A 24,945-nucleotide genomic window follows, 5' to 3' on the forward strand; every position below is an offset into this window, starting at 1 on the left:
ACAGAAAATGCTTTAATTTACATATATTAGTTTATTGTTGTAGCCTACTCATTTTCTTGGTTGTAAAATAAGTTGAATAAAAATGAATGTTGTATGCCTGTACGCCTAACTTACGTGCCTTGGGTTTTGTTTGACATACTTAACAAGTGTTTTTCCGGTTCAATGAGACATTCTGCCTGATTTATAAAGTAGTATTTAGGTTATTCTACAATAAAAATGCCTGTTCACACTGTTCATGGGCCTGCCTACTTTAATGTGGGTTAGTCTTTTTTTGTTTTGTTTCAAGATTTCATACCTTTTGAGTTAAAGCTCTTATTTACATATTAATAAGATCAGTAACGTTGATTGAATAAAATCAATTCACGACGTGCGTTCAAGTTGTTGGAAATATTGCCATGCAAATCCTCTCTGGATGTCTTAAGTGTTCGGAAACATACAGTACTACAAAATAGCGTTGCATCTGTAAGCTCACGCTCGATCGGCCCAAAGTCCGGCATCCGACCAGCGCGGAAGGTCTTTACGTGTTACTGTCCTTTTCTCGAGGCAAAGTGTTTTTGGATTTTGAATATGTATTCTCTCGTTATTTCATCTGACTCCATAAATGAAAAGGTTTTAATGATATCTTTGGATCATTAATTGTGAGCGAATGTTTGACTATTCTGTTTAACTCTTCAATGAAAATAATGTCAAAGTCAGTTAGAATAATCAAATGTAACAATTTATTATGTCAGGTAAATGTATCATGCCAATTTCATAATCAATTAAAAGATAATCGATACAAAATCGATCAAATTCTCTGGAATAAAGAGAAAAGATGCAACCCAACATTAAGAAATACATGAGGCTGAGAGATCTCTCTCTCAGCCTCACGGGCTAATCTGAGTTACAGAAAAGGCCTCGATCTCCCTGCTGCATTTCATTGTATAGACAAACCTTTCACATGGAAACGTGCTAACAAAAGAAATTTGCATTCAGAGGTTACACCTTTGGGGGGGGTGTGTGTGTGTGACCATTTGTCTTGGGAGACCACCTTCCTTTGTAAGTCAGTTATCTTTAAACTCTTAAAAACCTTATTACCTTTTGTTTTACTGATTGAAAATGAGACATTTGTACCAGTCGCACTGTGACATTTTAAATGATACCAAACATGAAAAATACTCTGTGATAATCATTCACATTAAACTATACATTTTCTTGGGTGATTTACATGTGGTCTCAGCATGTGAGAGGGGTAGTGAGGAAGAGGGGGAGAGATGTGTTCTGAGGTGTGACTTTGCCTCACAAATGGTGAGTTCAAATGGTAATTTCCAGAGAGGTCCTTTGTCCTCTCAGGGTCTGGGTGCTCCCCAACCAGACTGTCCGGCATTTCCTAATTAATTTATTAATTCTTACACCTTTAAACAAAGCAAAATATTAACATGCAATGTGCTGTTAATGTTGTCTCTTTGATATACTGTTTTTTTATATGCTTACATTTATTTTTTGTAATTGTTGCATTGTGAAATTGATTTTGCACCACCCAAATCACTATGATGAAACCTTGAAAAAAACCTTTGTTGCAATCATAAACAATTTCCTGAAAATGTTAGCACTCACCAAGAATTTGGCTGTTTCTGTGAATAAAGAGTCTAAATTTGTGACATTTTTGTGACATTTTGTAAATTTGTGACATTTGTGACATTTTGGTTTAGTAAAAAAAAAAAAAAAAAAGAAAAAGAAGAAATGGGAACAGGGAACAGGTCTTGTTTTATTTGTATTCTTATCACACAAACCTCCATTTTATGGTTTATGCTTTTTTTTTTTTTTTTGCTGCATATACTTTCTGTCCAATTTTATTTTGCATGATTTATAATTTTCAATAAGTTACACAAGTTTCACATAATCAAATTCCAGTCTAATTGGCACTGCTAATCTAGTGTATGTGAGACGAGACTGTCAAAATCACACTTTATACTTCCAAAAATGTGTCCTATTAATTTACAAAATAAGCATGTTAATGCTGTTATAACAATTTAATATATTAAACTTAATGTGGAGAATGGGATGCCGAGTCGTGTTTTCTCACAAAGTTTGCTCCTCATCTTCCATAATTATACTTCCCATAATATTTTACTGTAATAATAGCCTTGCTTAGAAATATGTTAGAAACTTACTTTATGGGAACTGCGTGCAAAGAAAGAACAATTTTAATGAAAGCTTCATCAGACAATGTATGTGTCACAGTTTGTTTTCATTAGTCACATGTTTTCCTTTGTCCAGGGGTCTGTGTCTGACCCATAGTTGTCATTTTTCATGTAGGACGTAATCTACCTTCATATACTTCAGCCATAAATGAGCTGACTGGGAACTGCAGTGATGAACTGTAAGGCTTTTATTACAGTTTGTAATCATTCTCAAAACAGATTGAAACAAATTGTAATTTGTAATACTGCAAGTCAGAATGTAGCACTGATGAAGTCAGTATAAATAATAAAAAAAAATATTTCATTTTGAAATATATGTGCAAATCATCAGAGCGTAGAACAAACAATATTATATCAAGGCATGTTCTCTTAAAAAGCCTTAAAAAAAGTTAGTTTTTTAAAAATTATGTGATTAAAGGTTGTGTGCGTGTGCACAGAGACTAAACAATTTGTAGGTTTATTTAACCAAGATGCCCGAAAGCATTGTGTTTCAAAATATACTCTTGTGTCAGTGGTCATTATTTTGTACTTACATTTGCAGGTGCACCACTGGCATCACCAAACAAAATTGCAAAAAAAAAAAAAGACTGACACTCCCCTGCTTGCTACTGGTTGGACATCCAATGCCAGAATGCATCCAGAATGCCACATGTCTTGCACAAACATAGACATAACATAGACATCAAATTAAAAGAATAACACATGAAAGACTGTTGATAATAAACTGGATTAATTTTTTAACAAAGACCAGCTATTTGACTTAAAATTGTTTTAATATATCAATGAAAATGAATCAAAGTGTTTTCTCAAATTGCACTCACACAGTTTCAGTCTGCTAAAACATTCAGAAGAACTGTAGAGGGTTGCCTATTACATCATTTCCAAGGTGTTCTTTAAGGAATGATTGTATATCAGCACTGAAAAGATTTGTATGGTAATCTCTGGTGTCTGCTTGGGAAGGGGGGTCCGGTTTTCTTGTTGTGCAGAGGTCCTTCACTCCCCAGCTTGTGACACCAACCTATCAAAATTTTACAGATATTAAAAAAGGTTCCTATTTCTCAGCTTCTCTCAAATTAATTTTAAATTCACCCTGTAACACACAAATTCCAATTGGAAGTGAACATCCCTATGGCTTTATATATGTGTGTATGTGTGAGAGTTTCCTCTCTGCTCTTCAAAACTTGCTGTCTTTTCTTTGGACCCTGCAGCTAATCAAATAACATAACAGTTCTACCATTTAAACGTATTTCTTACCTATACATAACTTATTTAAACTTCATATGAAATAATGCGTGATGAAAATGTGTGCAATATGTCACAACAAAACAAATACCATACCATCCAATCACGAGGATTCACCACCCTGAGTCATATGACCATAAATGGTAAAATTACTGCCTTTGAAGTGAGCATGGCATGTACCCTTCACTGACGGACTTGTGGAAGGGCCCTTCATGAAGGTTTTCACTTTCGTTTGGTACGCCTCTATTAAATGGCGTCCCCTCCCTGAAGAGCCATTTTATACGAGACTTCACAGCCACATCACCAATACTATTTTCAACAGGGAATGGAAATCTCACCTGAATCATTCGACCTTTTTTATTTATGTAAGTGGCCCCACCGGTTTCACCTATTACAAAATGACATGCAGACACAAGGAACTGTATAAGAATTATATCAATTCATTTCAGATCTCTGATTAGAATGTTTTCAACCAACGTTATGACCTAAGTGGTAGATTAACGCTAAATATAAGCTGCTGTCACAATGGCAAAAATCAGACATACCTTTGCAGGCAACATCATCTGTTTGTGGTTCAGTACCACCACTGCACAGAAAATTGTCTGTAACTACATCTCTTGCGTTTGTCACGCCGAGTCCGACTGCTTTTTTTGCATCTTCAACACAAGCATCCCGCTAAAGAATAAGTACACCAAGAAGTGTTCTTAGATTGTTGTGGATCAAATGTTTTTATATATATATATATATATATATATATATATATATACACACATGCAGTATATATATATATATATATATATATATATATTTAAATAATACATTTTCTGTCGCATATTGCACACAACTAATGTTAAATGGCTAAATGAAAAGTGAATAAGTCCTAGCAAATGATTGTGCTGTATATGAACTTGGTGACATTTAGGCCCCATAAAATCAAAGTTAAAGTTTTGTTGCTTTCTTATACTCATAATGTAACTGGATGTTTTTTTTTAAACGTTTTAAATTAATACACATCAGATTAGAAATAAAAATAAAATCATTACATATTTCCCACGCTTGATCGTGATGTATCTTATTTTTCGTGGTACATCAGTTTTGGTCTCCATTTTGGACGTAAAAGAAGCTTGCACAAGTTCGTTGCTCATTAGTAATTCCTCTGTAACAAATGCAAAATGTATGACATTTTATGTTTGGTATGTTTCATTGTATAAGCAGTGGCACATGTTTAATATATCTACATTTAATTAATCTTCCACACTTTTTGATAGGATTCTAACATGCAGCATGTCTGACAGATGTCTTATCTGGTACCTTACCATGTCTTCTGCACGTCCCTTCACTGTCTGAAAGTCTCAGAGCTCCATTGGTTTCTTTGGTGCAGGGGATGCAGATAGGTCTGTACAGAGATACACATGATGTTTGTTAATTAATTCAGCCTTTTTTTATTATTCTTAATAAAGTTACATCAAGTTACATACTCCTCACCGTAGATTAGCACTCATCTGAACACTTTTTTTCAGCTGTATAAGAGCTACATCAAATTCATAATATTCCTTTATTTTCAAATGCTGTTTTGCTGTGATGTTATATTCAGGATGACATATGAATTTTTTCACTTCTACAAATGCAAAAGGACAAGTAAACATCATTGATAAGATTTATGCTGTAACACATTTTTCTTCATTAATCATCTGACATTATGGGTGTATCAGTTCAGGACATAACATTACCTGCTCTCGGGCCTTTTTCCAGATTAACTGTTATCTTATCAACTGTGTCTCCGCTTTTGAAGCAATGAGCTGCTGTCAAGATGTAACTTGAGGTAACTAATGACCCCATGCAGTTTGAACCTTGTGGAGAACGCTACATGAAGAGCAGAGAAGATAGATGTTGTCATGCTTCATCTCTATTGCCATATAACTTGCATGTCTATTTTGCATCTTCTTGTGTTTTTTTATTTTTATTTAAATGAGTGAAGTATTATACACATGAATCTATCTATAATTATATATAGACATACATATGATAAAAAGGTTAAGCTTACAGAAACATGAATCTGTGCCAACCAGGGAAATGCACTCCGTTTCGTCTTGTCATAGTTTTGATGAATCCCACACAATTCAACACTGGTGCCCTCATCTGTGTAAGGAAGCAGGTACATAGGAACAATCATTCACTACATGATAAGAACTAAAGATTCCTTAAGTCAATGCTTAAAGCATTAGTTCTCTATTCTGTCAACATTCATTAACCTCCATGTAGTTCTAAACCTGTATGACTAAGTAGAAATTTTGAAGAATATCCCATTATCCATTCCACATATTCAAACTAATGCATTCTCTCACATTCAAATACACGAGAATTAATGACAATTTCCGTCAATGGTGTCAAACCTGCTATGACACATCTAAACGCACCATGTTTGAATTGAACAGAAGCAGGAAGAAAATTTATATCTATAAATTTCAAAATATAATATCTAACAATGTATATCTATATTAAACATAAATTATAGCTACAGTACCAATCATGTTGTCAAACGTCTCCTGCACCTTGTCCAAGTCTGGAAGAATAAAGAAATGTTTTTCTTGGTCTTTCTGTGACACCAAGCCATTCACGTGTTTTTTATACACATCAGTTCCAACTCCAAATACATAAAGATCTGGAAAGAGAGGACACATTCGTATCAATAAGAAATCAATAATAAAGTATTCTAAATCAATATGTGCAGTTTTTGCTGTCCCTGATGATAATGCTTGTAAATGAAAGACAAATTTGAAGTCCTAAATATTTTATTTCATAATAATGATTGATAAAATTCATTGCTTACCAATTTTCTTCTCTCGTTCTGGATCATTTCTGATGATGAGACGTTTGATCTTGTCCACTTTAGGTACAGGATTCCCCCCCATGTTTGCTTGACCTATGAAGTAGGAGATCAGTTGAGATAAATTACAGTGAATATTTGCTTCAAAGTTGATCTCTAATTTATGGCAAAATGCCTGTTGGGTCTTCAAGTTTTATGGGGACTTTCCATAGACATAATCATTTTTATACTGTACAAACTGTAAATTCCATCCCTTAACCCTAACCCATACCCCTAAACAACCCTAACAGGAAACTTTATGCATTTTTACATAAAAAAAACAACAACACAATTTAGTGTGATTTATAGGTTGTTTTTTTCCCTCATGGGGACCAAAAAAAATGACATTATGTAGGCTACGCAAATTATGAATGGAATAGATGTAAATACCATCAGTGAACATAATGATGACATGTTGGGTCTCAAGGAAGGTCGCTGTATCATTGAGCTCCTCTATTTTCAAGCTCTCATAAATCTCTGAATAGAGTTTGGCGATATTGGTACCTGTGAGATCACCTTTATCTGTCACAAAAACACCAAAAACAAATATTACAATCAGCAAGTTAATGAGAAACTTTTTTTCTAAAAAGTTTCTCATTAACTAAATAATTCTAAAAGCAAGTGACTACATTAAAACAAAAAAATTCAAAGATTTAAAAATTCTAATTAATGTAAATTAGAACATGAATTGGGATTTGTTTAAAAAGAATATATGATTTGTTTAATTGTTACTCTACATATACACAGTGGTTACACAAGTCTTCCAAAATTTATTCAGACACCTTGCGTTCCTCACTTACATAAATGAACTGTAACAAGTTGCTGTACCCCTAAATGTACTATTTTGGTATGGCGCATTTTTCTGTAATTATCATCTCTAAATATGACTGTTTCAGTGTATACAATAAGAGGCGTACTTACCTTCATAATTAAAATTGTCCAGGTCTTCCTCAACCTTCATTAGCTTATTTTCATCTTTATTACTTTTAAAGTTCCTCATAGAGATTATCCGGTGAACGTCCGTAGCAAATATCAGGATCTCATAGTTTGGGGAGACCTGGTAATAACTAATCTTTTTGGAAAGAGCAATAAGTATTCAGAGTTGGAAGCAACATCTGTCGGTTATCCAATCAAAATGCTGGATTGAAATGTGGTTATGTTAGCATTAATGATAGCATGAACAACAAAATATCAAGATGTTAAAGGACCCCTATTATGGATTTTTGAAAATGACATTTCATGTAGTGTGTAACATAGCTCTAAGTGAATGAAAAACATCCTGCAAAGTTTTAAATCTGAAAGTGCACTGTATATAAAGTTATTGTCTTTCAAAAGTAAGAGTCGACTCTGAGTCAATGAAATGAATCGTTTTTCAAACCAGTCATAAGCCGTTTCGTTGTGACATCAAGACGAAACATTAGCATATTGCCCGCCCACTTATTGCGTGCGCAGACACCAGGGAAAACTTGAACCTCAAACCAACAGCTGATTCCTGTGGATACTGGACAGCATCATGTGGAGAAGACATGTTCTACAATGTGAAGGTAAAGCCAGTTTTTTTTTTCACTGCCCAAGGACGAGCATGTGAAGAATCAGTGGTTAAAATGAATCTTTACCATGATATCATTGCAGTATAATCCTAAACTTTTGCTGTGTTCCCTTTATTTAATTGATGACTGCTTCTCAAATCTCGGAGATATCGGAGTTCATACTTAGTTTTGAGTTTTATATTGTGTAGGTCTCCTGCTAACTGGCTAACTCACATTATCTCTGTCTTACTTAAATACTTATGCTAATCAGTTTGTGGGCCACTATTACCTATAACTGTGTCTATTAATGCAGATTATCTGTCGTTCTCACTACTTTGAGGAAAGATTAAGCATGGATCAAGATTTGTTTTACCAACGTTTATGTTACACCAGTCATTCACATCAGTCATTCACGCTGTACACGATAAACCAATCACAACAGACTGAGCTGTCTGGCCAATCAGAGCAGAGTAGCTTGTGGAAAGGCGGGATTTAGAGAGATTGATTCATTTGACGAGTCGTTTGAGATTCATTGAAAATGTGTTGATGTGCAAGTGTATATTATGAGGAAATTAAACCGTTATTTTACCTTTGTAGGAGACTCCAAAACAACATCAGGAAACTTTAAAATAGCATAATAGGGGCACTTTAACGATTGCATGAACACATTAAGGGCCCTATCTTGCACCCAGCGCAATTGACTTTGTACACCGACGCATTTATCATTTCTATTTTGCACCCGCGCAAAGCGGACTTTTCCCTCCACAGATGCACGTCGGTTAACTAAGAAATACACTTGCGCTCCCCGGGGCGGTTCAGCGCAAAGAGGAGGCGTGTTCCGGCGCAAACGTTCCCTCATGCTATTTTACAGGTTTAGAAAACAATTGCGCCACTGACCGAAAAAAAAAAAAAAACAGTTTAAAGTCAGTGGCACGTTGCGCATGTTATTCATATGCTATTTTAAGGGCGCATGCTTGGCCTTAAAGGGACTGTGTGTAGGAATTTCTCCCATCTAGTGGTGAAATTGTATTTTGCATTCAAACGAATAATGCTCTCCAGCGCCTCACTTTTTCAAATGCGCGTTGCATCTACGGTAGCCGTTATGTACTAAAAAGCTATGACAGGATGTCTTATAATAGCACTTCAAGTTTTTCTTTGGGTGAACAGGTTTGTTATTTAAAACAAACTGAAACTTGAAACAACGAAAAAAAGAATGTTACAGTATAAATTACTGACTGAATTAATTACTGACAGTTTTTTTATTCATTCATGCACGTTATGAATGAATGAATGAATGAATGAATGAATGAATTTATGTATGACTTGTGCAATAAATAAATAAATAAATAAATAAATAAATAAATAAATAAATAAATAAATAAATAAATAAATAAATAGTAGTAATGCCTTCTTTATTCGTTATATTTTTTGAAGTACGTGCATTGTTAGATATCATCATCATCAGAGCCTTCTCTAACGTTACTTTACTCAATAGCTGCTATTCATCAAAGAGCCTGTTTAACTTTTAACTATAAATGTTCTACTGTCTATATAATAAAGTTCACAACCAAGCAATGAAAAAAAAAGCTTGTAATTAAGACCGTAACATTGACTTACCTGTCGAGAAGAAAGCAGGCAACTTCAGGGTCTCTTTTGAAAGCTTTCTCCTGCATTAGCTATCCCGACATTAACCCTTGTTTTTGTAATCTCCGGTCATGTTTCCTTTTACGGTCTATTTTGGACTTTTTCGACGACGAGGACTCATCCTGTGACTCAGCATATGTATGAATGAACGGTGTATAAATAACCGTGCAGTGCATACTTTTAAACTTGCCGCGGCAGTGACAAGCGCCTCTCACTGCTCTACGCCTCCACTTCTGCTGGCTTCAGTCACGTGACGCTGGTTCTGAATGAAAACGCGTTGTGGCCTAGTACTTTTTGTCCCTCTCTGCTATTATAGTTTTTCAAGATGGCGGAACTACATGGAAGCCTCCGTGGACCTACCCGTCCCATGTATATAAAGATAATAAATTCTTCGTTTACGAGGATTAGTCTGATCATTGGCATAGGTATTTGTACACCATTGAGGGCATATTTATTAATAAAAATATTGATTTTAGATAATAAAATACCTAAAAAGCTACACACAGTCCCTTTAATCAATGTAGCATGTGCACAACGCGCATACACTTTGATTCTCTCATCTACACACAGACGCAGCAGTTATCATTTTTGCAAATCATACATTATTACGATAGATAGATAGATAGATAGATAGATAGATAGATAGATAGATAGATAGATAGATAGATAGATAGATAGATAGACATTTTATTATAAAAGCATACATCTAGCTTACACATTTACCCAAATTATCATACGCCTGTTTAACCGGAGTTAATTTGGGTGTGTTTCTCCATCCCCAACGTTCCTGACGAGAACGTCGGTCTCCTCGGCCTTGAACCGCTCCTGTCGTGCGCCTGGCAAATCCGCCGTTATAATAGGAATCCGCTTTAGAACAAGCGCGCCTGCTTTTAAAGGGAATGTGAGATGTCGCTCTGATTGGTTTATTTCACGTTACGCCCAAACCACACCTATGAATAATGAAGCTACTTCAGACCAACCCCTTTTAGATTTGCACCAGGCGCAAGAGTCATTTATCCCACCGGGAAAATAGCAACAGCGCCAAGACCCGCCCACAAAGTTACTTGCGCTTTGCGCTTTGACACTTGCGTTTCAGATCGTTAAAATAGGGCCCAAAGAGTTCAAGTCCACATGAAACGACATATGCATTTTGCTTCCATTATGTGAAACAGGATTTTCATTAAGATCGAATTCAGTGTTCGACTTGATTTCATCCTCCGGTAATTGCTTGGATTGTGAACCGTGACCATTCCAGAGTAGAATGCAAGTATACTGTGGATTGTAGGGGACTACTCCCCTCTTGAAACGCATCAAAGGCCAACGTATAGGCCTACTTACTTAAGTATAGGCAACCAGTGTTGCCATGTTGTGGAACAACTGATTAGTGCAAAACAAATATAATGCGCATGTGCAACCTACGCATACAAAGTCAACAAAAATCAGGTGGTGACAAAATTTGCATCACGTGCATGGTACGTGGACCCTCGCGTATACTTAAAAACCGAAGTAAACTTAAGGCTTAAAGTGATAGTTCACCCCCCCCAAAAAAAGTCTGTCTTTATTTACTCACACTCATGTCATTCCAAACCCGTAAGACTTTCGTTCATCTTCGGAAAACAAATTAAGATCTTTTTGATGAAATCTGAGAGCTTTCTGTCCCTCAGGCAACGCAACTACCACTTTGACGCTTCAAAAGAGATCGTAAAACTAATCCATATGAATTGAGCGGTTTAGTCCAAAATTTCTAAAGAGACAAGATCACTTTATATGATAAACAGATTGAATGTAGGCTTTTATTTACTGTACATATAAACATTGATCAGTGAACATAAACAGAAGCTCAACCGTACTTTATTGACACATGAGAAGGAACCTCATTGGTTCTCGTGTGTTAAGTGAACATGCTTGAGTTTCCGTTTACCACAACTGATGTGTGAATTGATGAATGTTTATATGAGAATAAAAGCCTAAATTCAATCTGTTCATCATATAAAGCAATGAAGTGTCATATAAAGTGTGCTGGTGTATTTTGGCCCAAACTCAGAGTACTCCCCCAAAAATTTGCAAACCAACGAGGGACAGCAGCTAGGAACATTACTGTCAACACCCAAAAATTGCGGAGCACAGGGCTGATAGTGTGTCGTTCGGAGGGGTTAGTCGGTGGACCAGGAGGGTTCTCGCATCATTGGACAAAAACATCACTGCTGAGGCAGTGGAGAAAACTAGCCAGAGAAACTAAGCTCCGATAGGAGCGAAGAGGACATCACTGATGTGGCAGTGGAGAACATTTACTATAGAAACTGAGCTCCTGCAGGAGCGGAGGAGATAACATTGCTGCGGCAGTGAAAGCAAGTTGGCCAGAGAAATAGAGCTCCTGTTGGAGCGGGTGGGAAGACACTGCTCCGGCAGTGAAGTAGAAATATTTTCACTATTTTAGTGGATTGGTGGTGTTAATTGAGGCGTATATGGTGACCCTATAGGTTTGAGTGTGTGAGAATAAGCAGGAGCTGAAGAATTTAGCTGATAAGGGTTCATTGAGCTTCTTTGACGTGGAAGCGATTGGATTGAATATAGCTCTTAAAAGCCTCTGATGTCCAGCGACTGAGTGTTTGAATCTGAAGCTGCTGGTAGAAGCCTTTTTGAGCAACTGTGGTTGCTGCACCTATGCCAAACGAACGACTGGAAAAGTGTTCGGCTGGGATGCCGGATTGAATCAAATGGATTTGAGGTGTTTTTGGAACCAGAAACGTGTGACGGAGCAATTGGAGTCAGATGGGAATTTAGCCTGTGAAGTTATAAAATGTAAGTAGGCTAAAAGGGATTGGTACGGCTGAATTGGTGACGATGAGTGGTGTTGTGGTGAAAAGTGAATATTGGGATGTAGACTGAAAGAGAGATGTAGAGGAGAGGAGCCGAGGCTGTGATTGCCAGTGGAGGCAGCCTCATGCTTGGGTCGGCCTCTGGGGCTTGGGGAGGGACATGGAAAGAGGCACAAGTGGGAAATGGTGGATGAAAATGAGACGAGTGAGCCTGTGTCGCAAGCGGAGGCAGCCTCACGCTAGCGTCTGCAACAGGAGCTGGAGGCAATGGAAAGGAGAGAGTTGGTGGTGGCAGGAGGGAAAAGTAAAGATTGGGAGGCTGGGGGTGAAGCCAACGGGCATACCGAAGAACAGCGCAATGACTGGAGGAGCTGCGGGTGAGTGGTGAGTGCTGAGTGGAGGACGTGACCAGAATTATCCTATCTATTTTCCTTGGGCAGTGAGGCCTGGAAATTAACTGTATCTAATGCCCAGAAATTCAATTGATGTGACTCAACCCTTGATTTATCCTGGGTTAAAGGTACACTGTGTAGGAATTTTGCCCATCTAGAGGTAAAATTGTATTTTGCATTCAAACGAATAGTGCTCTCTAGTGCCTTGCATTTTCAAATGCGTGTTGCAACTACAGTAGCCGTTATGTACCAAGAAGCTATGACAACATGTCTTCCAATAGCACTTCATCGAGGTTAACTATACATGTTCTAAACACAGTTTGTATGATACATTTACTTTTAGAAATTCTTAATTTTATTTTTAGAAATTCTTAATTTTAAGTGATCTTTTCCCATACTTATCCAGACCTGAAAATTAAATTCCACTTTCCAAACTGCGTAGGTAGGAACCCTAAACATAACAGTTTATTATCAGAGTATGCATTTATTTGTCCAAGTTGTAAAGAGTGAACTTGAAAGATGTCTTATCCTGAAACCCCCTTGTGGACAGCATTATGTTCTTCAGAAAAAATACAGTAGTCAGAACAGCCGAGTTTGATGCTTGTAGCGTTAAAGCTCTAGAAGTAGCAGTCAAAAATGAATAAATAAAAGTATAAATAGTATAATAATATGTTGGCTTCTCGAGATAATTATCGTTTAATTTGCACCATCTATGGGTTTATATATTGGGCGATTGAAAACTAGAAGGATTTGAGCTATGATCTTACGAGGTTGAGCAGACGGGGGTGGAAAGTGCGAACTGGCTGGGACTGAATCTGCGGTGCGGCCCTGGCTTGCTGAGGGCCTGCTGTGGCGGCCTGACGCTGGAGGAAGGCCTGTTCCTACACGGGAAGAGGCATTGCCTGAGACGCGAGCTTGGTGCTCGACAGGCCTTATTATCCATTTCGGAGCCAAATGCAGAAAACTACAAGTATAGGTCTCTCCAGGACAGTAAAAGGAGTTACCAGATCAGTGGGCAAGGCCATAAACAGAGGGACGTTTTCGACCGCGTTACCTGATTTGTCCACGTCACAGTGTGGGTAGGGTTTAGGAGTGGGGTCGGGTGAAGGGCATAATTTTCATTGATTTATATACACCCACCAGTTTGAAAACACCCACAAATTTAGAAACGCCCACTTTTGTTCCGCAGAGACCCCATACTCGAAAACTGTCAAGGAACATAGGTGTGTGTGTGGGCTAAGTATATATAGGTCTCCTCTATAGATTTAGAAAACAAAATAGAAAATCTACTATAGATAGATTTGTGTTCCGAAGATAAACCAAAGTCTTACGGGTTTGGACCAGAATTTTCATTTTTGGGTGAACTAACCCTTTAAGGCTCATAATGGAGGCTTACGATAAGAATGTGAGGTTAAAAGTTCACTATTGACAGCATCACAATCGTAATGCTTCCTTTTCAAATATTGGTATTTTTACAGAACCTTTAACATCAAAATTAACAGCAATTAAAGGACTGCTTTTAGAACGATTTAAGAAAACTTCATTATCGACATCAGTAGCCTAAAAAATAAGTGGTCTTACAACTTTATTACATCAACCTCTGGGGGACATACCTTCTCTATAAGCAGTTTAATGATTTCTTTTGCCTTGTCAAAATCTTCCTTGTCGATGCTGCCAGATGCATCCACAGCAATGTAGATATCAAGTTTTCCTCTCTGATCCAAAGTTATTTTCTTCCCCTGCTGATCTAAAGACAGAAGGAACAAGGCATTCACATTATGGATTCACATTATTTTCTTTTTCTGAGCACAAAAAAACATGTGCGTTTGTGTATAAATATGATTAAGGCTTTAAACCACACAAATGTACCTTCTCCTTCATGCTGTTGAGAAACTGCTAGATTTGACTTTAGAGAACTGCTGAATGCTTCTGACGCTTCCTCTGGGGTGTCGTATGTGAAATGTGCTGCACAATATTTACACAACAACATTATAGGTGCATTATCCAGAAAAGCCACATTTCAAAAGCAAAATCTCTTATTTTTGAGAACACAAGTCCATACAAGGCACATTATTTTGGAGCTTCAATGTACCAATCAGAAGACTCACCGTAGCATTGTGGCTCTGTCCCTGACCACTGGCCACCATCCAGACAGACTCGTTCTTTGGAACCAATCAAGGTCAATTTACTGTCACAGCGGTACGTGACTTTTTTGTCAATGTTAAACACGTGGCCTGTTCGACTGCTACCAGGGGGAACGCCAGGATCAGGACAGTGATCAGCTGTGAGGAAGTAACAAAAAGACAAATTGAAGTGAAGATCTGTGGATCTCCATTTGATCTAGGCAGATGCATGGAGAGGAATTTCTGCTGAAATTTGAAATGATTGTGATGAAATTTCTGCTGAAATTGTGTTGAACTCACATGACATCAGATAAAAACGCAACAGAATACACATCACACACCAGTACAACATTTTTTTAAGCTAAACTTAATATGGAGAGATATTAGACCAGGAACTAAATTAGCATTTTTATATCCGATTAGTTAATGGAAACTGCTGAAAATAATGGCAATTACTCACAGTCACGTCCACAGATTGGTGTGGTTCCATTCCACTTCCCATTAGGCTTGCAAACACGGACCGCCGAGCCACGGAACTTATAATTGAAATGACATGAGTAGGTGGTTGTGTCATTTACATAGTACCTGTCTTTAAATGGGGTCACCTCTCCATTCTCCAAAACACGAGGATTGGGGCATGTGATCTCTAGAATAAAAGCATGAATAAACACATACAGTAGAAGAGATCTTTTGAAATAGCTTCAGATAAAAAAAAAAAATATATATATATATATATATTCATGGCATTTCAATCGTATCTGTCGACTTCTCGTGTCTGACGTAGCATCGTCGGTATATATACTTTGTTTTGTAAGATTGTCTAGAGTTATTCTTCATTATTTTTGACAATAATTTTAAGTTTGTAGAGTGTAATCTGGGGATGGTCTGAATGTACTTCGGCAATGCCAATGCTAGCTCTGTGTCGTTTGTTAAACGAGCTGCACGGTAAAGGTGCTATAATGACCAGAATGCTGTTCACATTTATTTCTTCTCATATATTAGTGTTAAAATGAGTACAAACGAAAATGCAACAGTAATAGTGCAAATTAGCCTTTATTCATGTGTAATTTATCCTTGCTCTTTGTGTGTTGCAGTTTCACCTTTTCTCTGTAACTCCAATAAACCTGTGGAACTAAGAATTAATCTGCAGAGTCTTGGTGTGGGGAAAAAGTTTAGCTGGCTGTCAGGATATTAAGTAGGACATATCGAGGACGGCACAATAACTCTGCTTCAAAATAGTCCAGCATTTATTCATAATATAATGACTCAAAATCACGGTGACCATATGGGTGAACGTGATTTCACCATGTACAACATGTTCCTGGATTGACATGTTTTGGTGATCCTGGAACAACATTCCTGTCCAAAACTGTAGTCTTACTTTTAACCCTATCCCTACCCCTAAAAACTACCCTATCCATAACTTAGCCCTAATCAGAGGGAAATAACACAGATGTAGAAGCACCTAAACTGGTTTGTAAGCCTAAACTTGACATAAACTCTAAACGTATCCCTCCAATTTGATTGGTTGATTGGAATGTTGTTCAAGGATCACCAAAGCTGTTGATCAAGGCACATGTTTTACTTGGTGAAATCACGTTCACCCACATGATAATGTCTTGTTTCTTACTTTTGCACTCTGGGGGTTTTCTGGCACTAGGCTTTGGGGTCCAAAGTCCATATTGACAAAGACGTGACTGAACAGATGGGTAATATCCATCCGGACAGATGTATCTTAGAAAACTCCCTGAAAGAACATAGCTCCCTCCAACAATGTTTAGATTCTCCTCTGGACATGATCCGTGTCTTTTGGACATGGAGGATGGAGCACCTAGAAACAATCAGATCATTGGAGGAGGTCACAAGAAAAAAAAAAACTTTTGTTACGGTTTCATTTCCAGAGAAAATGCATATCTATATATAAGCCAAAATACAGATTTAGATGAGAATTATTTGTGAGCTGTCTATCACAAAGTCTTTAAAAGTACCTTCATTTTTAATATATCTCTTTCATGCTAAAAGACGTTTTGTCTCTAAATTTCAGAATGTATTTCTCCTGATTAAGCAAAAAGACTTACCTGCAATAAGAGGACATATCATTGCAAGCATTAACCAGTTCAACCGCTGCTCACGCTCCATGCTGTTTTTTCCAGTTCTTCAGCTTAGATTAAAAAAACATTGAAGCAAATGGACCAGGGGACATCTTTTTATAGTGGGGTCAGCAAGAGGATTTTATTTACATTCAGTGGTCAATGTTTAACCTTAAGTCAAATAAAGCAAATCAATTTCCCGGCACACAAAACAAAATAATAACCGTCATCAGTACATCATTATATATATCAAAAAATAAAATAAAAATTATGTACATCTCCAGCTATCATGGATTCTATTTGAAATTTTTCATAAAATAGACAGATGTAGAAAACAGCACATTTGTTTGGGGAATACTGAATATGTTTAGAGTTAAACACCACAATCATTTGTATTTCTTGGGTCCAGAGAGCAGCTCAAACTCAAGGGGTCATTTGAGAACACTACTTTTTTAAACTGCTTGCCTCATACATTAACACCAGCTTAATGCATGAATATTAATTAGATAAATTCATAGTATATTATCAAAGAACTAAAGGTATGGCGGGACATTGTTTGGTAGATGGAGGGAAAATACTTTAGTACTGTTGTCAGGCCTATGACAAACTTATGCAAAACACTTATTTTCATTTTAAACTAACAATTAACTAATTTTGTAAAAGCTATAGCTATGGCCAATAGATTCATCTTTGGAACTAAATATAGCCTACATTTGTTATTGACTTTGCTGGTAATAATTAACGTGGCCTATTTTCATGAAACGTGTTTTAACTCTTGATTTCAAGAGAAAAAGAAAGACTAACAAAGGAGAAAGAAAGGAATATCATGATAAGTCTGTGTTTCTGTAGAATTTTGATACGGTTTTATTTTTATTTTTTACTTTTCTGTTCCCTTGTTTGCATTTGTTACCATACACTGTAAAAAAAAGAAAAAAAAGAAAGTTGCTGCCTTAAATTTTAAAGTACACTCACCTTGGAGTTAAAGTAATTTAAACTTAAATTAATCTGGCTTACAATAATGAGTGGAATCTTGTATAACTTGTAAAAAAAAGTTGACAATTGAGTTAAAGCAATGTAAAAACCTATGTTGTCATAACGTATTGATCATGTAATTTTTTTTACAGTGTGTCCTCCTGGTCTTCATTTCCTGTCAGCTTACTGTCTCTGAACAGTCATGCCTGTCCTTGGCAAGTTTTCACCAATCAATAACAAATCCATCCTTTCTCTTTCTAGTCTGAGCTCCTTCTCCCATTCCAGCACTTCAAGTTCACGGTGAGGTTTTGCAAAGCCGAACTAACCATTTAATGAAGGAAAATTAAGAAAAAAATTAAGAGAAAAACACAAATAAATGGAAACTATGGTTGCAGCTATACCTTTCTGGCAAACAACAGGTGAAAACAATGTTGCTAAAAAAGAAAATTGCACCCAGCCCCCAAATTGCACTCTTTACGGCCACCTTTTACTTCTGTTTACAACAATCTCTACGAAGGAAAATCAATTGAGAATTATAATGGAGTCTACCAAACTTAAGGCTCTTTGCCATTCAAACAAAGCATCAACACAACAATAGCTACAACAGCAGACTGAATCAGGAGAAAGGAGGTTTAGTTGTGATGCCGGTTTAGTGTTTGCTGGGTGTCATTTTCCCTGACCAATCACACCAGGGGTGTCATCATCACTGATGTTAATAAGTGTTATTTAACAGAATCTGCAAGAGGAAAATGGAAAGTGGAACAAGAACCAGAAAAGAGAACAAGCAAGTAAATATAACAACTATAACACTATAAACACACATTGAACAACATCACCCTTTTGCTCACTTGCTCACTATACTGATACCCACACATGCAGTATAATAGAGTAACATCTACATCCAGCATTTTAAGACCATTTACAAATTCTGCTATAATGCATTGCAATGGTGCAGACAACAAGAAAGTTTGGGATTTACAGGCCTTTGAGAAGATTTCAGAGTATTCAGAAATGAATTGCAGAGTCAGTTCTCAAAAAGTGTGAGAGTGGTCAGAAAGTTTCCTTAACAACAACTGAACTAAATATTTTTAAAAGAACAAAGTTGTACAGTAGCATCCAGGAAGTCCCAAACAAACACAGGATAATGTGTGAGTGTCTGCAGACTCTCCTGATGAGACTGACAGCAGAAATGCCTGAGGCATCACAAAAGACCTCAGCAGAACTGATGTTCAGGATAGGACGATACGGAAGAACTCTCTGCTTCCAGAGAGAGACAGGGCAAGCTCCTGTCAAAGGCTGGTCAAAGTGCACTGACAGAACTACTGTGTGTCTCCCTCCTGCTGGCTACAAAAGATGGGCAAAGAAGACTAGCAGTCAACATCGCAAAAGTTTGCAGGTTTAATTCAAAGTAGAGGTGATCCAGGAACTGCTCAAATGAGAGAACTTGTTCCATACAGAAAATGCATTATTAATTTACATAATATAATATTAGTTCACACTTTTCATGGGCCTGCCTACTTTAATGTGGGTTAGTTTTTTTTGTTTATTTTTGGTTTCAAGATTTCATACCTTTTGAGTTAAAGCTCTTGTTTACATATTAATAAGATCAGTAACGTTGATTGAATAAAATCAATTCACGATGTGCGCTCGGGTTGTTGGAAATATTGCCATGCAAATCCTCTCTGGATGTGTTAAGTGTTCGGAAACATACTACAAAATAGTGGAGTAGGGTCTGCCTGCAGAGCCGGAGGCTGCATTTTCAGGACCCCACTTTTGGGACCGCATTTCTAGGACCCTAGGTTTTTAGTGACGGCGCCACCTACCGAATTAGAGGACCAGTGAAGCAGCGAAGATGGACGACAACCAGAGTGTGAGTATCAATACTATTTTTACAATTGCGATGCATTTAATTGGAAAGTTAACGTAGCAAACGTGATGGTGATTTGCTAAATAAATAGTCTTGAATGTATATATAGTATTTAGCCTCTAATGCTTGAAAATGAATTGTTAGCACGTTAATTTAACGGAACTGTTCCGTGATAAGCCTGTGTTGACTTATTGACAGCACAATAAAACTGTAGCATGTTCGTTCTGAAAGCTTGTTAATTACTCATTGTTCTTCCATTTTAATTCAGTTAAAATAATCGTAATGTTTTCACTGTCACGTGCTCCCAGTCAGCCTGTTTAACGTTACCCACAATACATGTTATGTGTAGCCTATACGTCTCTTTATTTTGACATGGTTTTATAATGTGTGCTTTAAATATTATATACATATGTAAATATGTGTGTGTGTGTGTATATATATATATATATATATATATATATATGGTCAGAAAAAAAGTCGTGTCAATGTTATTTCTATTCAGATTTCTCAGTTGAGATGGGCTTTATTGACATGAGTGTTTCTAGAACCTTTGTTCCCACAACATCAAAACTTTTTTTTTCAAATCTTTGAACAGTATGCAATAATAGTATTATGAACATTAATTGATATGTGTGCACTGTTTGGTAACTAATAAAAAAAGAAAAGAAAATTAGAGAGTAGAACATGTTCAACTAAATGTTCCTTATTTAATTCACTTCTCTTTCTCTCTCTCTCTCTTAGGAGTCAGTGATGATGTTGTCCAGTGCTGTTTGTGGTCCACATCATGAACAAATTTGTTTTTGTGTGTGTTCAAGTTCAGTTATTATATATTATTTTGTAAAATATTTTGTGTGTGCAAATTCAGTTATTATATATTATTTTGTAAAATATTTTGTGTGTTCAAGTTGAGGTGTGATATATTATTTTGTAAAATATACACAATCTACCCCCAGAGTCATCCTTGTCTTCCCTCTATACTTGAAAATGTGGTCGATCTAGTGACTGAAAAGACTATAACATGATTCCTCTATTATTTTACTTGAGTTATTATATTATGCTACTTAGACCCAATAATTGCTCAACATTCCTAGGAACCAGGTTTAATTGCAATAAATAAAGTATAGTATTTGGGTGTAATAAAACTGTAAAACTCTAATGTAGTTAAAACTGGGTGTGTGGGTGGAAATACTTCCTGGCACAACTAGGGTCCTGGAAACGCGTTCCTGAGACTGCGGTTCTCCGAGTCGGTAGGTGGCGCTGTCACAAAAAACTAGGGTCCTAGAAATGCGGTCCTAGAAGTGGGGTCCTGAAAATGCAGCCTCCGGCTCTGCAGACAGATAATATAGATAATATTGGAATAGTGTCGCATCATCACCCCAGTTTGTTGCGTTTGAAGTCGCTGTTCTTCAAACGGATCCCCTCAAAACACTGCGGTAGAGTTTCTGCTCTCCTATACAAAGTCCATGAATATTTAATGAGGTAAGTAGGCTACTGAGGCACTCACGATTGGTTGTCTGTCTTTCCCGAATGGTAAATAAGCCAGGTAAGCAATATTTCCTTGGGGAAAAGCGGCGTTTTCTCTAATCACTACCACCCGAATATCAAATTCAATGCAATTTATCAATGTAATAAAGCCAAGCAATTAGGACAAACAGAATGGTTTATTAATATTTTTTGATGAGTTGAAAACAAGAAATGCATCTGTTTGTTCCTACACAAGTTATAACATTAGATTTAGAATCACTGCATATTACACCATCTTTATATCCCAAATGTCCCATTAACTGGATAACTAACCTTGAGCAATAATTAAGCATGTCTGAAATGGCCTACTCTCCATATTTCTCGGTTCTTGATTACAGTCATTAGAGAACAGGGATGAAATTGCGTTCCCTCTGTCAATAGTGCATAAATTTCCCTCCCTTACATCGTCCTCCCACTCATGTGACTAAAGTTGTTTAATGAGTGGGGTATATGATCTTTTTATTTATTTATTTTTTTACTTTAGTTCATCTATGGATCATATGTTATTATATTTCAAAGTAAAAAAAGTTCACATAGGTGTTGTATGCAAAGGTAATCAGTTGCCTACCCCACATTCTAGATAATTATGTAAAAAAAATAAAATTATATATATATATATATATATATATATATAGACATTTAGAAATAAAGGAGCAAACCAATTCATGATTTCATAAAAATCCTTATTTCATAGTCCATAAAGGGAGTACTGCATCCTTGTGGATAGCAGAATAGGGATTATGTGCCACAAACTTCTATATTCTGTAAAACAGGTTGCATCATTTCTGGTTCAGGTCTTTTGAATGTGCTTCGTTAAACAGACGTTTTCAAGATGCCTTCAAAGGAGCAAGCAAAGATGACCATAAACTATTTTATTTTATTTTATTTTATTTTATTTTATTTTTCTTCTTCTCACTAACATTTAGACATATAAAATGAATAAATCGGTAAAAATTAAAAGAACTAGCTAGGTTAGATGATTACCTTAAAGTCCATGGATATCTCCGTCAGTTTATACTGCTGTGCACTTTCACCTACAAGCAGATAAAATGAGACCGGTTTTCTTGGCATAAAGCCCACAATAAGTAGAACATAGATGAAGTTATGTAATTCTGCTTCATCTTTACCTTCCCTGTTTATGTTTTCTGTTTTCAGAAAATCATTTAAGAGTCAAAGCTTGACAAATGAGTGTCTAGAAGGATATTTATGAAGAATATTCAGACACTTGTTCACTATTTGAATAATCTCTTAAACCTGGTTTGTGACACCGCAGCATTCGACAATTCAGTCTTCAAAGTTAGTTTTGCTTCATGGCTTCAGGATGTTTGTTGATTGGTTTAGCCGGAAACTAATTCGTGCTGCAAACTTCATCCACACGTTTGACTCCTTGTGGCGTGTGGCGTAAGCTAAAATTCCAAATGATTCAATTTTTTACGCTCTTTCCTTAGCTATTTTTCAATGATTTTTGGGGTGATTTTTATAGACCATGCACAACATGTAGGCACCATATAGGTTATCGGCCAATCTTTTAGATTTTTATTGGATATTTAAATTTGTCATGAAATGCTTAGTTACATTGTGAATACTTGTGAATATCTTTTTTTTATACTTTACATTATAATGTTACAATGCCTAAATTCTCTTGTATCATTCAAAATGACTGATTTTAGTTTTTAGCGTTTTAGTTTTAATTTATATAGATTTTTTATATTTATTAGTTTTCTACCTGAACATGAAAATAATTATGGGCTGATTGATCTCACCCATGGCATCAATGCACAATGCATGTGTTTAGTGTCATAAAATGTAATGAACATGAATGAATATTTATTTCTCATACTGTACATTAAGTTGTGATGCCTAAATGTACTTTTTAAATGAATGATTTGAGTTTTTAGCCTTTTATTTTTAATTCATTTTGACAAAATAGTATAGAATTTTAATATTGGCTACTTAAAGGTGCTCTAAGCGATGTTGAAGTCACTTCTTGTTGGCGTTCAAAGTATTGTCAAACAAATCGGAGGCTAGCTCGACCCTCCCTCCTCCTTTGCGTATTCCTTCTCCTTTTCCCTATTCTTTGTTCATCGGAACGTCGTCTCTTTGGTTATGCGTCGGCCATATCAAAATTCTCAAGAATATACATTTTTAACGTTAGTCATTGTCTTTGTCTAGGACACCTCTCCTCTAGCTAACTTCCCTCTTCATGCTTCTCTCTCCTCCACTCCCCACACCCCCCTTCATGTGCATGCACACTAACCCCCCAACCCCCACCCCCAAATCATTCATTGGCTGGAACACTGTTTGTTATGTTTCGTGGTCCAGGCTGGGCCAGTTTGTTTTTCTTGCCGTTTGTGGAACCTGGGCTGTCTACAGAGATCGCATTTTTTTACAGTGTGTTCAGGGAACAGGCAGCTAGCGGATAGTGAGGAGATGTTTGCTGTATGTGACAAATGTTTTGGCCTAAAAAACGCGAGACATCGCTTAGAGCACTTTTAACCGTTATCACCACCAACAAGAAAATTATTATTGACTTGAATTTTAAAATCAGTGCATCTCTAAACATATAGCTGGTGTATAAAACAGCCTTTTTCTTTAGTCACATGCATTTAGCAGTCTATTTGCAGGTGGCGATGTCCCTGTGGGTTTAAATTAGCATTAACTGATAGTTAACAGCACTATGGCATATAGTCTGCAAATGTAAGGCTAAATATGGATTAAGGGAATGGACAGCTCAGGAACCTATTACTCATTCAGTCATGTCAGGAAATGTTGCTGAGCGGAACCACGTCTCCTGACACAAAAAAAAAAAAAAACACAGGGAGCCCCTCTCCATCTGCGAGCAGTGCTGTAACACTTCTAAAATAAAATGTGGGAAAGCCATTAGAACAACATCTCTGGGGTTATTTATCTTTTTTTCTTCTTCTGTCAAATATAGCGTTTGGATGGTTTTTGGCAGCTCTTGGACTTCATCTTTCCATCTCTTTTCCGTGATCTTTTTGGCTGTCGAGAGCATCGCTGCACTCTTTTTAGTTCTCACTTCTCCACGGACAGATTTTCTGAGGGTTGGTGATGAAGATGTGTCATGCTGTCAGCAGATGTTCCATTTCCTGTTATGATTCCACTATTTCTGACTTTCTATCATTGGCTTGACGTGAGGGACAGAGAGCTGACTCGGCTCCAGGAACTGTCTGCCAGAGGACCCGCTGAACTTCTTAAGCTGAAATTTCAGTCCGGTTTCAGGTGGCTTGTGCTTTGAGAATGCTAATCGCATAAGATTAGCATGTACTGAAGGCCAAACTGTTTCATGTATTTCTAATACTTGGCCTACTGCGGGAGCTAATGGACTTTTACTTTCTTTAAAATAGTTGACAAATTTGATCATTTCCCTTATTTACATTTTTCAGATGCTTTTGGTTGGTAGTGGCTATAGCTACTAGTTGATACAGGAATTTGGATGTAGCTAGTGATGACAGTCAGAGATCATCTCAATCACTTCCAAATAGCACAATCATTTTCCTGTGTTCTGGATTCATGAATTTTTTTTATACTGAATGCAATGTGGTATCATATTCTGTAGCTGATATTGTTATAACCTATGGTGTTTTCCAACATTTTTGAGGGCTCTGTACATAAACACTCACATACATATAAAATGAGATGCAAGAAAATAGTAAAATATTAAGAGAGCAAAAAA

General features: G+C 36.7%; 1 protein-coding gene across 4 annotated transcripts in view; it reads right to left on the reverse strand.

Moving 5' to 3' along the window:
• LOC311277717 (complement factor B-like) overlaps positions 1-16,993 on the reverse strand; it is a 48,482-nt gene extending 31,489 nt beyond the window's left edge. The window contains exons 1-18 of one of the 4 annotated variants that reach the window (XM_084388114.1): positions 16,877-16,993; positions 16,429-16,629; positions 15,259-15,444; positions 14,784-14,957; positions 14,545-14,640; positions 14,289-14,422; positions 7,213-7,363; positions 6,682-6,813; positions 6,256-6,348; positions 5,950-6,087; positions 5,470-5,564; positions 5,156-5,288; positions 4,911-5,043; positions 4,742-4,821; positions 4,469-4,581; positions 3,971-4,100; positions 3,764-3,813; positions 2,357-3,201 (exon numbers count right to left, since the gene is read on the reverse strand). In XM_084388114.1, coding sequence (XP_084244240.1) covers positions 3,028-3,201; positions 3,764-3,813; positions 3,971-4,100; positions 4,469-4,581; positions 4,742-4,821; positions 4,911-5,043; positions 5,156-5,288; positions 5,470-5,564; positions 5,950-6,087; positions 6,256-6,348; positions 6,682-6,813; positions 7,213-7,363; positions 14,289-14,422; positions 14,545-14,640; positions 14,784-14,957; positions 15,259-15,444; positions 16,429-16,629; positions 16,877-16,937 — 2,274 coding nt within the window. In that variant the 5' untranslated portion in view covers positions 16,938-16,993 and the 3' untranslated portion in view covers positions 2,357-3,027. Of the gene's footprint in view, positions 1-2,356; positions 3,202-3,763; positions 3,814-3,970; positions 4,101-4,468; positions 4,582-4,741; positions 4,822-4,910; positions 5,044-5,155; positions 5,289-5,469; positions 5,565-5,949; positions 6,088-6,255; positions 6,349-6,681; positions 6,814-7,212; positions 7,364-14,288; positions 14,423-14,544; positions 14,641-14,783; positions 14,958-15,258; positions 15,445-16,428; positions 16,630-16,876 lie in introns of those variants that run through there. The other 3 variants (XM_084388115.1, XM_084388111.1, XM_084388112.1) reach the window with 3 other exon arrangements.
• Between the last annotated feature and the right edge of the window lie 7,952 nt (positions 16,994-24,945).

This window comes from Rutilus rutilus (assembly GCF_951802725.1).
Source record: "Rutilus rutilus genome assembly, chromosome: 18".
NCBI lineage: Eukaryota > Metazoa > Chordata > Actinopteri > Cypriniformes > Leuciscidae > Rutilus > Rutilus rutilus.